At 34.1% G+C, this 16,012-nt stretch overlaps 2 protein-coding genes across 2 annotated transcripts; both read right to left on the bottom strand.

Moving 5' to 3' along the window:
• Window positions 1-6,200: 6,200 nt before the first annotated feature.
• On the bottom strand, window positions 6,201-8,249 carry LOC146935795 (serpin-ZX-like). Its single transcript, XM_085750878.1, has 2 exons — window positions 7,793-8,249; window positions 6,201-7,194 (listed from the first exon to the last, which is right to left on the bottom strand). Exons 1-2 carry the CDS (start codon window positions 8,177-8,179, stop codon window positions 6,424-6,426), a joined length of 1,158 nt encoding a protein of 385 aa, XP_085607004.1. The 5' UTR covers window positions 8,180-8,249; the 3' UTR covers window positions 6,201-6,423.
• Window positions 8,250-13,568: 5,319 nt separating this feature from the next.
• LOC146935794 (serpin-ZX-like) lies at window positions 13,569-15,493 on the bottom strand. Its single transcript, XM_085750877.1, has 2 exons — window positions 14,940-15,493; window positions 13,569-14,523 (listed from the first exon to the last, which is right to left on the bottom strand). The coding sequence occupies exons 1-2, from the start codon at window positions 15,348-15,350 to the stop codon at window positions 13,753-13,755; spliced, it is 1,182 nt and encodes a 393-aa protein (XP_085607003.1). The 5' UTR covers window positions 15,351-15,493; the 3' UTR covers window positions 13,569-13,752.
• Between the last annotated feature and the right edge of the window lie 519 nt (window positions 15,494-16,012).

The raw sequence follows: 16,012 nt of genomic DNA, 5'->3' as shown, positions 1-16,012 counted from the left end.
TTAAAGATTATAGATAAAGAAAATATCTACAAGTGGAAAGAGACAATTCCATTGAAATCAAACTCGCTTCATAAAGCAAAATTTGTTTGGACTTGTAGTCCGCACACTTGAAGGTGTGAAGTTAAATGGATATATATGATTTTTCGCGCGAAAAGAGAATTAGAATGACAAAATACATATATAGAGTTTGGTATGTTCACCAGAAGTGAATTGATATATGTCTACCATAAAAGACATATTCACCAGAAGTGAATTTAAGAACTTTTTCATACTTGATTAAGTTCAGTAGCACATGAAAGGCTCAAATTATATGAAAGATGTGCTACAATTTATTTGTATGAGTCACTTGATAGTGGTGATTATATGAAACTCCTTGAAGAATTTCATTTGAGTGAGACTCACCATCAAAACTATTGAAAAGATGACATCATTTGTCCATTTTAAGGAATTAAAATAAATTTGTTATAATCGATTTTATGATAATCGTATATATATTGTTAGATGATGACGGTGCATCAACATTAGTTTTTAGGTGCATTTATGCCTTATAAATAGCATTTAGAGAGTCAACTGCAACGAATTCATGGTGTAATCAAACCAAAACAGGAACAAGAGCTCAAGAGAAGAAACTTTGAGAAAACAAGAAGAAATTGCCTAAGAATGAAGCATCGTGCCACGTTGAGGAGTTTCGTGGCACAATTAATGAACGTGGGACAAAGGATTCAGTTCTGGAAATTTCGTGGCACGAAGCAATATGCAACGTGCCACGATGGTTGATTTTGTCTGCTGCCACGTAGGATTAATGAACCATCGTTCCACGACCAGCCCATAACGTGGCACGATGATGGGCTTTTTTTTGAAACCCTAATTTCTTTCTATAAATATCCAGCTGCTAGCAAGGGTTAGGGTACTGATTATTATTGCAATTTTGAGCACTAAGGACGGTAGGAGACCAAGGAACACGCTCTGAATCTCATACCAACACTCCGTTGGTTAGATTTATGTATGTTTTCTCTTGTTATTGCTTATGATTGTTTAGTTATGAGTAGCTAAACCTTTAGTTTGGTTAAGCCATGATGAAACTCTTGTAATATATGATTTTGTAGTTGAACTCTCTCTATAATCAATGCTATTCAGTTTTTATTCAGAATTACTTGTGTTTATTTCTCTTCATGTTATTGTTTTGTATGACTACTAGCCCTAGCTTATTGCAATCACATGAATTGATCTTAGGAATTGAATGACTACTAGCCCTAGCTTTTAATCCTGAAATAGTAGTTTTGTTTAACTCAACACTAGGAACCTAGAGATAGGAAATTGAGAGTTATGATACATGAATTAACGTTCCAACATCGCTTCCAGGTTATTCAATCACGTTAAGAGATTAATAGGGTTATAACTTAGGAAAGGGTTTTGAGTCAAGAGATTGATCAAAACCACTTAGTCAATTTATCGTAAAAACTGAGTAGTAATTGAGAGTAGAGAGAGGTAGACTTTTCATATAGAGCAATAGCGGATTCACCGGCTTAACCATTCATCTCAATATAATTTTCTCTCGCACTTTTTCTATTTTAATTAAGTCTGATAAAACCAAACTTTTCTGCCTAGGGCAACCAAATACAAACTTTATATCCTAACGTATAATGCGCTTGCTAGAATTGGAATTAACACAGTCCTTGTGGATCGATATTTATTACTACTTCGATAGTTTTTGGTACACTTGCAGATATCTATCATTAGACAAATCTAATTGATTATGTACTAGAATGATTGTGATGTCACTTGATGTGAGTAAAGATCACGTCCTCAAGAAAATTATGAACAATTTGAATTGGTCAGGTGAGGGCACGAATGTATTTTGCTTATAATATATATATATATATATATATATATATATCATGGTATTTTTTTGTCAATATTAGTAAATACAGATGTTGCAACAAAGTCAAGCATACAATTTGTATATTAGAGAAACAACAATATCATCCGATCATTTGAAAATGTTTGCACTACATCAAGTGGAGAATGTTATTTATTAAGGATTATGATTTCGCACATAGAAGAAACTTTTGGTTTTCTAAATTTATAAGGAGACTCTTTCTACAACTCAATATGAAGACAATATCTCAAGAATTGCTAATTTGGAGAAGAGCATGGAGATATAACATATCTTTCTACATAGTCACTGTCAAGTAAAGATTTTGGATAACCAGCATAAAAGATTATATGTCATTCTTCATCTCATATATAATTGGCTTTATGAGGGGGAGACACAAATGTGTTCTGCACTCTTTTTCCCTTAACCATGGTTTTATCCCATTGGGTTTTCCTAGTAAGGTTTTTAACGAGGCAGATTATGACACAAAAGGATGTTGTACTCTTTTTCCTTCACTAGAATTTTTTTCCCACTGGGTTTTTCTCTAGTAAGGTTTTAATGAGGCATATCCTTGATGGACATCCAAGGGGGAGTGTTATGAATATAATAAGTGGATGTCCACAAACCCTTGTACTTATCTCTTTAGTGACACCATATTACTTATCCGCTAAGTCACACCTATTTGTACTTATCCCTTAAGTACTTAACTCTTAAGTCATATCATTGTACTTCTCTATAAATAGAGACCACATGTAACATATTGTACACGACAAGAGAATAATAGAACCATCTTTCTTCTCTCCTTTTCTCTCTTCTTCTCTATTTCTCTTTATTCATGTTCTTATTCTAATAGTTTCATAACAAATATAATTTTTTTTTGAATGAGACCTACAAAATAGTATTCTTATGGTTTATTAAAAAAAAGAATTCTTATGGTCAATTTTTTAAGGGTATAACTAGAAGGAGAAAAAGTCAGCCAAAACAGTCTATTTTCTTTATTATATACAGCGGAAAGACGGACACTGCTGTGCCTATCTGTCCACTCTTTTTACCTTGCTAACGTGTGTATATTTTATTATGTTTGTTTGTATAATTTTGATTACAGTTTTTAAATTTTTAAATATTAGTGGAAATTATTCGTACATCGATTTATCTACAAATTATTGTCAAAGCATATAACGAAATTATTTATCAACTCGACATATTTTAGTTTGTCTGTATATAAAATAAAAATAAAATAACGATCATTTTATTATTGATTTTATTTATAGTGACAAATACTTGATATAATTTGTTACACTTTTTTAAGGTTAAAGAAAAAAACTGAACATGCATTCATATCGTGTTTGTTACACGATATATTTTGTGTGGTAACAAAAAAAATTGTGTTTGTTACATTTTTTTAATATTTTAATTCACTTCATCTATTATCTTTTTTAAATGATAAGACAAAAAAATCGGACATATACAATTTGTTACATTTTGTTTTAATATTTGAATTTACTCTTATCTATTTGTTATATGTGTTATTTGCATTGAAAGTTGAGGGTAATTTGGAAGGAGAAAAAGTTAGCCTAAAAGAGGCTATTTTCTTTATATATAGTATAGATACAGTATAGATTCATCTATTATGTACTATACTAGCGTTCATGTATTCCATGCTCATTTGTCTGCTCTTTTTATTGCGCTCACGCCCGTAAATTACGAAAGATATTTTTTTAGGCTACACTGCACTTTTCGCCCCCTAAGTTTTAAAATGTTGCGATTTTGGCCCCTTTCGTCCCAAAATTGCTGAGAAGACACCACGTGTCCCAAAACAGTGGCCATAATCACAACTTATTTAGAAGATAAGGAGTCAAAAGATCATATTTCTCTTATGTTAGCGCTCAAAAGAGCATACTTTCCTAAACATGGGGGTCACTTTTGCCATTTTTTTTAATAGGGGTACAAAATCGCAAAATTTTGAAATTTAGGGGGCGAAAGTGCAGTTTAGCCATTTTTTTTATTAAATTTAGATTTTGATTAAAATTATATGTATAGATATTTGTGACTTCTTGTAACAAATTATGTTTTATCTTTTTCAACCACATAACAATATAGTAAATATAAAATAAACTCTTATACTTTTGAATGACACCAACAATATAACATTATTATAGAAAAAATTTGTGCACTTCAAATTAATAAGTCAAGCAACATATAAATGTTTTGCTTTATATAATCTGAAAAGTGTGGTCCCTCGCCCCATACAGACGTACTTCCATTGCACGGATGTATGGTGAAAGGGGGTTGTTCGGATTATAATTTATGAAATATGCAATAAGTTTCCGGAAAATATAATCCAAGCTAGTGAGTATCAGAACATAATGCATAAATTTTTGCATTCCAACTAACAAATTGTTAAAAAATGCAGGCCCGATTCAATGTTGCTGACTACAAATTGAACGTACATATTAAAGAACTGTTTTGGCAGTTTACCGAAGACCACCTCTATGCGTCCGCCTCAAAGAAAGGTCAATACAAAGGGCGCACCAAAAAAGGATAAACATATAGTATGATCAACAAAGCGATCACCTTCACTCTAGGAACTTGTTGACTCACGAGTTCCACAAACACATGCTTCGCAGACCAAGTCAAAAGGGACAAGTAGAAAAAGTGCACATAAAATTAATAAATCTCCTAATCCCCCTAACTCACTTTAGGTTAAAGCCAACATCCCACACAAACACCAAATCTCGTCGTTAACACATGAAATTATCGATAATGTGGTGGATGTATATGGTGATGGTCATTGTGGGTTTAGTGTAGTTGATGGCCTACGAAACATGTATGTTGATAATTATCAGATGATCAGTTGCCAACTTCAACAAGATCTTATCAGTGAAGAAAATGAGTGTTATCAGTGGTTGATTGGGTTAGATAATCGATACAGCGAGGTCTTATATGGTCTGATCGGTGATGGTATTTGTTCTGCACCACCAAATAAATGGATGATCATGTCGGATATGAGTTTCCTCAGTGTACAAAGATACAAACTTGTTGTTGTTCTAATGTCCATCGAGAAAGAGCAATCAGAAACCTTTTCCCTCTATGTGGTGCACCGTCTCATAGAAACCAAATGACATGTTTAGCACATGTGAACGACAACCATTTTATGATGGTATATTTGAAGGATGGTTGTCTGATTCCTCTCACTTCCTTGATATGGAGACAACACCGTTGACAAGACTAAGAAAAATGGGATGAAGGATATGTCGGTAGGATGATTGCCTTTAATGAACTAAGTCGGACGACGGGTTATGAGGTAGTATGAGATGATGATTTATAAATTGTTGGAAACCTTGATCCTGAAGAGACTAGCTGAAATGTATATCATTAGTTTAAATGTGTAATGATATAAATTCCACTTTTTTTATATAATGATATATTTGATGATTTTTTGACATATTTATAAGCCCATTGTCTTTTATATTATTTTATATATTGAAAAATTGTTGAAACCATACATACAAGAAATCATATCATGCATTTTGCAAAACTCTGGGATAGTTCGCAAAATATGATCCAAAAAAATCAAAGGGTATTTTGGAAAAAGTAATAGCCTTTGAAAATTGTTCATTTACCTCTTCATTTGCTCACAAGCCCTTCAAACTATCCAAAATACCCTCCTCAGTTTGTAACTCCAAACCGTTGGGGTTCAGGAGTTAAAACCGATCTAGGTTCGGGAATCAACTCATTATCCAAAATCAAGAGTTGTGAACTGATATGTGTTGAACACATAACTATAAGTAGAACACATAATGGGTGCATGACAAAAGCAACATTCAACACTCAAAATTCAAAGGAAAATGTTAACGAGTGCCCCGGGAGCACCCGTTAAGGAAGCTAAAAGAAGAAAGTGAAAGTCAAAAAAGACACTTTTTAATCTTTTAATGCATTGATTACACAGCTTTCAAGGCAAATATTACTACATTTGCTTCCTTAACCAGTGCCCCGGGGGCACTGGTTAACAAGACCCAAATTCAAAACAAAACACATCCAAACACGCAAAATTTATTAAAAAAGAACACATTCAAAATGAAATAAAATTTGTTAGATTTAAGCAAATTCAAACACAATGATCATACACATTCAAACACAATAGGTCATGAGAGTCATAATTGTTGTGGTATTAAAATACAAATATACATCATTCATAGAAAACATTATTAAAATACAAAAGATATGCTGAAAACGTAGGTGAATCAACTCCTTCAATTCACATTTTATATTTTTTTACAGGTTTAATTCATATATTCTTAACATTATATTATTAGAAAAGATATGCTGAAATATCATTTGATTAAAAAAGAGCTGAAAATATCAAAAGTACTTATATGTTATAAAATAAATCCATATAAAAACTTATAGACTCCGCCCTTAACCCATGCCACTCACACATGGTTCATATCCATAACAGTATAACATTTTTATCAGAAATGCATTTCTATGACAAAACAGGTTCCCTATTTATCTAGTGGCAATCCAATTCCAATCTACTGCTAAGATCACTGATCAAGAGGATTGAGCACTTGTCCAACAAAGAGAATGGTTCCAGTCGAATCTTCTCTAATCAGAAATAAGAAAGGGTGGTCAGCTACAAAGTCTATCGCGACACACTCAGCGTCACAGTCTCCAGCACTAGCTGCAGCAGCTTCAGTGCCTTTTTCATTTACTTCAATGAAAGATTTGTGAAATATATTAGAAACAGAAAGGCTATCACTCACAAGAGAAGAGTCCACCATTTTTGTCAAACCTCCAGGAGTGAAAGGTAAAACCACTCCTAACTCCTTCAACATATGAGAAGTTTCAAGCTCATATGAAATTTTGAATCTTGGAATTCTGAATTCACCTACTTCTGCTTCAGCAGGACGAAGACAATAGTGTAGTAAGTCAGGTTCAGAAGCCAACTCATCAACCAATGCTGACAGTCCATCTTTAGCATTTGGAAGAAAAATGTACATAGAGAATCGACGCTTATCTTTGCCTTTCTTATACGGAAGACGAAGAACTTTAAAGTCATCATAAGCTTCAATAAACTGCATCTCCTCGCTAGTCATGAAGGGAACCTTGACCGAGCTGCCATTCAAAAGGTGAAAATCATAGTCTTTCGTTTTCGAAACATCAAACTTCTCACTCCATGCTCCTTTAAAGTAGAGTGCATTAGCAAAGATGAGTCTGGTTAAGCTATCAACTGATCTTGGAGGAAGAAGTTCTTTAATAAGGCCATTTGTCTCTTTTTCAGCCCATAAATTCACTTCTTTAGTCACTTCAACAGCCTTTAAAACCATATAAAATTTAAAAATCAATTAGCTTTGGTAATTATCGAAGTCATGAAGTTGTACTATCAAAATATAAAGTAATTCATACCTCCAAATATACAAGATGGACATACATTATAACTACGACTCTACTTTGTGCTGAAATAAACAATTAGTATTTAGAAGCTTTGGTATACTTGGATTGGTGTTATTGAGTAAAAGGAGCATGTTTTCAGAAAATTTATGTTATCCCAAATCACTTCATTCCACTCCATTATACTATATACCACCAATCCAAATATATCATAACTATATGATTGAAGGTAGTTGAGTGATTTGATATTTCCATGAATCACACACTTCATCCTTTAAAAGAAGAACCTACTTTCTACACTAGAATCAGAGCACCATCAAATAAATTCCAAGAGCATTATACTTATAAGTGAAGAGCACACAAAAGTTATCAATGCTTCAAAAGTAAAATAACATTTGCTATAAATTAGGATATGAAATAAAACAAAATAAACTGTTTGTGAAGGTAGATCCATTAATTGTTGATGAAATATAAAAGCAAGGCATGGATTGCAGCAAAAAGTGGGGGGATATACAAACATACCTTGGTTTTGAAATCAACAAAAGCCATAGTGGCCTTGTAATTAGAAGACACGATTTCTTTGAAGGAAGATTGAAGAGAAAGGGTTTGTTCAACCCATACACCATTGACAAAGGAGAGTCGAGGTCCACCTGTGGGAGCAGCGTCCGAGAGCACGACAGAAACAAGTTGAGAGGCGAGACAGTTAAGATGATCGGTGGATTTGGACCGGAGGAAGTCGAGAAGTTGTTGTTGTGCTGGACCCTCAGAGCCAGCAGCGATGATGCTTAGTACAACTTGAAGAGACAGTGGTGAAAACACGATGTTCTTGTCTGATTCTTTCAAGAACAGATGTTTGGCAATGCATAGAGAAACGTTCGTTTGGTTGGTGATTGATTCACGGAGAGCCATTGTTCTTTTGCTTCCTCTGATTTTTCAACTGACTAAGACCAAAGACTATGACTTTAATAAGAGTTTTGAATGCCCTGTGCTGCAAGAAATCAGATATCGTTAAACCCTTATAATCTATTGCGATGGTTCGTTTTATATATAAAAAAAAAAAAAAACTATACCTTGGTTTTTTCAAATCAAATTAAATATTGATTTGGTTATAAAAATAAATAAATCAAGACATAATCACGTAATTTACGACTGCAACATCTTTCTTAGAGAAAGCTTAGTGAAGGAGTTCACTAGATGTAAAAGATAAAATAAAATCACAAGATAGATTTAAATAACAACTATATTTCAAATAAATTACAACAATTTACTCTCTTGAACATAATTTATCGCTAAATCAATTTCCAGATGCATTAAACAAGTAGAATTATTATAGGCTAATTATGTTATATACATATTAGTTAACTTAGCATCTTCCTTTATGAATATGGCAAACGAAGCTTTAAATAAGTAAGAGATTTGAGGTGGAATCACAGAAACGATAGTTAATTATGGAAAAAGAGAACAAAACCCTAAAAAGAGAACAATATTTAACAACAAAGAAGAAAAACCCTATGAACAAAACCCTAGCAGCATAGAAGAAAAACCCTAAATAAAGAACAAGACCCTAAAAAGAGAACAATGTTTAACAACATAGAAGAGAAACACTAAGAACAAAACCCTAGCAACATAGAACAAGAAACCTAAATAGAGAACAAAACCCTAAAAAGAGAACAATGTTTAACAACATAGATGAAAAACCCTACGAACAAAACCCTAACAACATAGAAGAAAAACCCTAAATAGAGAACAAAACCCTAAAAAGAGAACAATAGTAACTAACCAGTGATTATGAGGAGAAGTATGACGGAAGAACAGATTGTGCGGTGAATAGAGAAGTAGGCAGGGCTTAGAGTGGTGGCGACTCCTGCTGTGAGAGAGAACCAGAGTATGTGAGTGAATGTAAGCGAAACGAGAGAGGGAAACTTCTCTTTTATACTAATATATTTCTTTTTTTTTTTGTCTATACTTTTTGTGAATGGGCTTTTATACTTGTTAAGTTCCAACTTCATCCGTCACGATATTAAAAAGGAAGTTATACCCTACACCCCTACAGTTATACCTTCACCCCAACAATTAACTTAAAGTACCAAATTTACCCTTTATATAAAATAAAACCCAATCACACCCCACCTTTTTTCCGGAAAGCGCACAAGTGTTCACCCCCACCTTTTCGCATAGCAAACAGTAAGAACCCTTCTTTACTCAAAACGTTCGATTTGATTTTTTCTTTAACATGCATCAATTCTTGCAACCCTTCTCTGCACATTGTTGGATTAAAAGTAAATTTAATTAAAATAAATACAATCAAATTAAAAGAGGAGATAAGTGAATTGGGAATTGCAAGAAGGATCGAGAAGCATGCCAAACCCAAAATCTGAAAAATAACAAAAAAACTACCTAATTATTTGATTCATGCCATGGTTTTCGTTGGATTACTCATAATCTGGATTTACTATCTTAACACCCAAATCTTTGATTCTTTTGAAACAAATACAAAAAATCAAGAGAATTGATGGTGGCACATGAAACCTTTTTCTAAGATTTGGGTGAGAATCGGCCAAGATTAGATGGGAGTGATTAGGTAGGTTTTTTTGCTTTTGATAAAAAAAAATCGAAAATGTCAATATGAGTTTTCCGAACTTAAATAGCTAACCAGAAATGTATATTAAAGTTTTCCAAAAAAAAAAAAAAGTGTTTAAATGCTATGTGGGGGTGAACTAGGAATATGGAAATTTTGGCAAAAGGGGTAAAATTGGATTTTTTAATAAATTGTATGGGTGAAGGTATAATTGTAGGGTGCAAGGTAAAATGTCCTATTAAAAAATGGTTATTACTTTTCTAAACTGTATGTATTAGTCACACGTCCTATTTTTTTTCTTATTCAAATTACCTTTTGCTTGGTAAATATAATCCGAACCGCCTTTTGGATTGTATTCGCCAAACTGTTTTAAATTCGTCATGAATAGGCATGGCAACCCGTCCCCATACCCTATTCCTAAATATTTACCTGTTACCCTACCCATACCTAATGGGGATGAGAAATCGAATCTCATCTCCGTCCTCGACGGGTTCGGGTATACCTGTCTCATCCCCATCACTGCAGTGGATAATTATTTTAATAAAAAAAGAAGTATTTTTCAGTCACGACGCAATGTTATAATGCATTATCCAACAAAGACATGATATTTGATTGATGCTTATGGTGATGATGAAGAGAGAGACTGAGGAATGGCAGTGGGGCGGGGTGGGGACGGGCTTTATCTTCCCCGTTCCCATACCCTACTCTCATATACTTACCCGTTACCCTTCCCCGCCCCATCCCCGGCCATCCCAGCAGTGGATAATTTTTTTAATAAAAATAAAAATATTTTTCAGCTCCGAGTACAATGTTGTAATGCATTATCCAACAAAGAGATGATGGCGATCGATGTATATGGTGATAGAGAAGAGAGAGGACGAGAGTGTGACATATGGAAGGAGAAAAGAGAGAATTATGATAAGTGAGGGTAATCTAAAAGACTGAAACTCTGACTGTGTGAGTGAAATGATTTAGGGTTTTGATTTCTATTTATATAAAGGGGTAATAAATTGATTTTGTAATCTAAAAGACCGAAACTCTGACTGTGTGAGTGAAATGATTTAGGGTTTTGATTTCTTATATTTATATAAAGGGGTAATAAATTGATTTTCTACATTCGGGTTGGGTTTGGGTATGAGTTCGGAGTGGGTACCTATATTCCCGTTACCCGTCCCGTACCCGTGTTTTGAAATCGAAGAAAACCCAAACTCATACCCAAACTCAATCAAAACGGGTAAAACATGTCAAATTGGGTTTGGTTCGTGTGGGTAGCCGCGGATATGGGTTTTGTTGCCATACCTACGAGATATGAATGAATAAGAGAGAACTCATATAAGTGAGTGTCGTCAGACAAACTGAGACTTTGATTGTGTGAATGAAATGATATAGGATTTGAGTTTCTATTTATACAAAAGGGATAATAAATTAATTTTCTACATTCGGGACATGTTTGAGTATGAGTTCGGGGTGGGTACTTCTATTTCCAACTTGTAATATATTTAAAGCCTTATTAAACCTTGATCATCTTCATTCCATGTCTTGCAAAAGTTTCATTATATGATTTTATCAATAACAGACTCAACACCTATGAAATTGTCTAGGTTAGGAAAAAATATTGAATTACATGACTCAATTCAAAATGATACAAAATGTATCTTAAACAATGAACTACTTCTCTAATACTCCTCTACAATGACTCAACTGTCTACTAAACTGGCTCAAAAACATACAAAAAATACCGTAAGGTTCATCAAACCGCTATCAAGGAATCCAAGCTTGATTTCTCGTATTCAAAGCAACTTGATGTATTTCATTCTTTCTTATACGATCCTTGTTTTCTACAATCCTCCTAAAGTACTTGATTAGATATCTATCACTGTGTTGAGCTCCCTTGTCTTGTGCAGAAAATTGAGCATGAACACCCTGAAAATTCAGTGTGTTTGTGGCTGACTTATGAAAAATAAAAGATCATCAACTGAAATCAACCGCTATCAAGGAATCCAAGCCATATTTTCCCGTATTCAACGCAACTTGTCGTATTTTCTTCTTTCTTATATGATCCTTGTTTTCTACTAGTCTTCCTATGTTGGAGATACTAGTTGTACCTCCTCGTGAAAGGCCTATGGGGATTTTATTGGCTTGCAAATTTAGGAAGAAAGGTTCTTTGTATGGTGCAGAAAATTGAGCATGAACACCCTCACAATTCAGCGTGTTTGTGGCTTGCAAAGCCTTTCCAATATCCACTGTATTTGAAATGGTCCTCCTCAAATTGGGGGAATTCTCGAGGCCTTTACTTGTTGCTCCATATACTCAGCTATGACCCTTGATAGAAATTGCAAAATTTATATCCTAAATATTGTTGTGAAAGTGACTCAAAATTGGAGTTTGGAGGCCAAAATTGATGTTTGATGGAAGTGGAAATCGGTGGCCGATTTGAGAAATTGGGGCCCAATTTTGGCTGCAGGTTGGAGCAGTTTGGTGCTGGAAAAATCAGCGCCCGATTTGGTAAAATCGGGGCCCGATTTTGCGTGCAGGTTTTTTCCGAAAACGTATTAATTTTGGGCCAGATTTGTTACAATTTTATGGGAGTTACTTTTACTATAAATATAGGCATTGTATCAGTGTAAACCGGGAGATAGAGGGGGCTGAAACAAGGGTTTAGAAATCAAACTAGGGTTTATATAGAGTTTGTCTCTTGGCAACAAACTAGGGTTTGACGGTTGATTCACCTTGGGAAACACTATTAGGATTGAGTCTCTTGGTTACGGGAAGAGGCTGGGATTTGAGTAGAATTAGGCGGGAGACTTATTCTTGTAACCCATTGATATCTCTTTTGTAACGTTACTCATCATATAGTGCAACGGAGGGCTGCTCTCTCCCCCAGACTAGGTCAATTTGGACCGAACTGGGTCAACAAATTCTTTTGTGTTCTCTCTTCTTTTCTCTCTCGCTGTTTTCTACTTTTGGCTTGTGTTTATAATTGTTCCATACACTTTGATTTTAGTTGCTTAATTATCCCTTGCTCCACACATCAAGTTTGTTATTGGTGTGTTTTCTCATCGAATTCACAACAAATATCAAGAAAAGAAAGTTTGTTGACATCACAGTCTTTGGAATTAGTTTAGCGAGTACAAGATTTTATACTAAGAACATTCCATAACAGAATTAGTTACAGAGTAATAATAAAATTTTAAAAAACTTAATTCTATAATGCAACTGAGTCACCACTTCGTTCCATCTATGGTTTAGTTAGGCCTCCATTAAGAACTACTACTTAAGGTTACTAGTTGCTATGAACCTAAAGTTTTGTTATGTGTAGGTCCCTTCACTTCCATGTTTTGAACCATCTTAAACGGTTTTCACTAGTTTAAATAGTTTAGTTAGGCTTGGATACAATACATAAGAAACTTTTGATTAAATGTATTCCTTGTGATTGTGATATTGTTAGGGCTCTTATTTTACGAATTGACTAGCTCTTGGTGGCTCTTTGAGATATCATGAGTTTGTTGAAGAAATTAGATGATGTCTGTCAACAACTTGTAGAATGCACAAATATATATATATATATATATATATATATATATATATATATATATATATATATATATATATATATATATATATATATATATATGAACTCATTGAATCTTTTTAAAATACATAAACATGGGATCAAGTGGCGGTTAATAAACTCATCGAAAATATCATAGCTTAAAAAAATTGCAAAAGTAATTATATGTTATATAATAAATCCAAATAAACACTTCTCCTTCCTTACATGCCACTCACGCATCGTATCCATTACGGTGTATGAACACATAAATCCAAACTTTCATCATAAATGAATTTCTATTAGAAAACAGGTTCCCTATTTATCTAGTGGCAATCCAATCTACTGCTAAGATCACTGATCAAGAGGATTGAGCACTTGTCCAACAAAGAGAATGGTTCCAGTCGAATCTTCTCTAATCAGAAATAAGAAAGGGTGGTCAGCTACAAAGTCTATCGCGACACACTCAGCGTCACAGTATACAGCACTAGCTGCAGCAGCTTCAGTGCCTTCTTCATTTACTTCAATGAAAGATTTGTGAAATATATTAGAAACAGAAAGGCTATCACTCACAAGAGAAGAGTCCACCATTTTTGTTAAACCTCCAGGAGTGAAAGGTAAAACCACTCCTAACTCCTTCAACATATGAGAAGTTTCAAGCTCATATGAAATTTTGAATCTTGGAATTCTGAATTCATCTACTTCTACTTCAGCAGGACGAAGACTATAGTGTAGTAAGTCAGGTTCAGATGCCAACTTCTCCACCAATGCTAACAGTCCATCTTTGGCATCTGGAAGAAAAATGTACATAGAAAATTGACGTTTGTCTACGCCTTTCTTATAAAGAAGACGAAGAACTTTATAATCATAGTATTCATGAATAAACTGCATCCCCTCGGTAGTCATGAAGGGAACCTTGACTGAGCTTCCATTCAAAAGGTGAAAATCATAGTCTTCCGTTTTCCATACATCAAACGTCTGATTCCATGCTCCTTTAAAGTAGAGTGCATTAGCAAAGATGAGGCGGGTTAAGCTATCAACCGATCTTGGAGGAAGAAGTTCTTTAATAAGGCCATTCGTCTCTTTTTCAGCCCATAAATTCACTTCTTTAATCACTTCAGCAGACTATAAAACCATATCAAATTTAAAAATCAGTCATGTGAATAGAACAGATAAATTCTTTTCACAAGTAATTTCAACATAAGAAAACCTTTTATTGGTTTAATTAAATTTTCACATAATACGTTGTAAAATTAGTTTGATGCTAGAAAACAATAAAGGGAGGTAAGTTTATTTCTCCTTAGTACTATAGATTTTTTTGAAGAGGCATCTAACAAAGTGTTTCGTCACATGGCACATACATGGAATTTCTTTAATCAATGTAGAATTGGTATACTAGGATTGTTTTTGAAAGTAGAACCCTTAAATTAATTTACATGAAATAAAAACAGGACATTTGTTTTTATTTTATTTTTGATGGAAAAAACAAGACAGATTGCTGTGAAAAAAACAAAAAAAAAAGGGAGCTGTGTAACACAAACCTTGGTTATGAAATCAACAGAGGACAAAGTAGATTTATAATTGGAAGACAAGATTCTTTTGAAGGAAGGTTGAAGAGAAAGGGTTTGTTCAACCCATACACCATCAACAAAAGAGAGGCGAGGCCCGCCAGTGAAAGCGGCGTCTGAGAGGACGATAGAAACAAGGTGAGAGGCGAGGTTGTTGAGATCATCGGTGGATTTGGAACGGAGGAAGTCGAGAAGCTGTTGTTGTGTGGGACCCTCAGAGCCAGCCGCAATGATACTTAGCACAACTTGGAGCAACAATGGCGAAAACACGATGTTCTTGTCTGATTCTTTCGAGAACAGATGTTTGGCCATGCCGAGGGAAACATTTGTTTGGTTGGTGATTGATTCGTGGAGAATCGTTGCTCTTCTTTTGTTTCTTCCCATCTTTTGCAATCGTATTGTGTGCAATACAATACTGCAACCGTCTTGCCTTCTTTAAATAGGGGTTTGAATGCCTTGTGCCGCAAGAAATCAAATACCATTAAAGCCTTATCAAGAAATCAGATACCATTAAAGCCTTATAGGAATTAGGTTTAACTTAAAAATATTATGTGAAAAAAAATCAAAAATAAAACTTCAAAAGATATTTTAATTTTTTGACAATGACACCTAGGCTTCTTATTGCGATAATGCATATAAATTACGATCGTTTTTATGAAAATTTCATTAAATTTATTTTAATTTTGATTAAAATTATAGGTATAAATATTTTGCTATGTTGGATCAATTATTCGAGATTGTGTCCTCGTGAGATTAGCTCAGTTGGTATGGACAATGCATAAAATATGCAAGGTCCGGGGTTCGAACTCAGGCCACCACAAAAAAAAATAATTATTCGAGATTGTATTAGTTTTAAGGGTAGTTTTTGTTGTTTAAATTTTTCGCATGTTAGGCATGAAGCCAACCGACCTGCTCATTATTTAGCAACATATGCTCTTAAGAATTTAGATTGCATATGGATTGAAGAAACTCCGTCTTGTATTTCTGCAGTCTCGGCATTTGATTTATTGTCAGACTTTTGTGAAATTGTCTTTAACGACAAAAAA

The sequence above is a fragment of the Medicago sativa genome, chromosome 3 (assembly GCF_051527215.1).
Source record: "Medicago sativa cultivar Bolivia chromosome 3, Bolivia_mono, whole genome shotgun sequence".
Lineage (NCBI taxonomy): Eukaryota > Viridiplantae > Streptophyta > Magnoliopsida > Fabales > Fabaceae > Medicago > Medicago sativa.
Note: the sequence above shows the minus strand (reverse complement) of the source record. Positions and strands in the feature narration are given on the sequence as shown.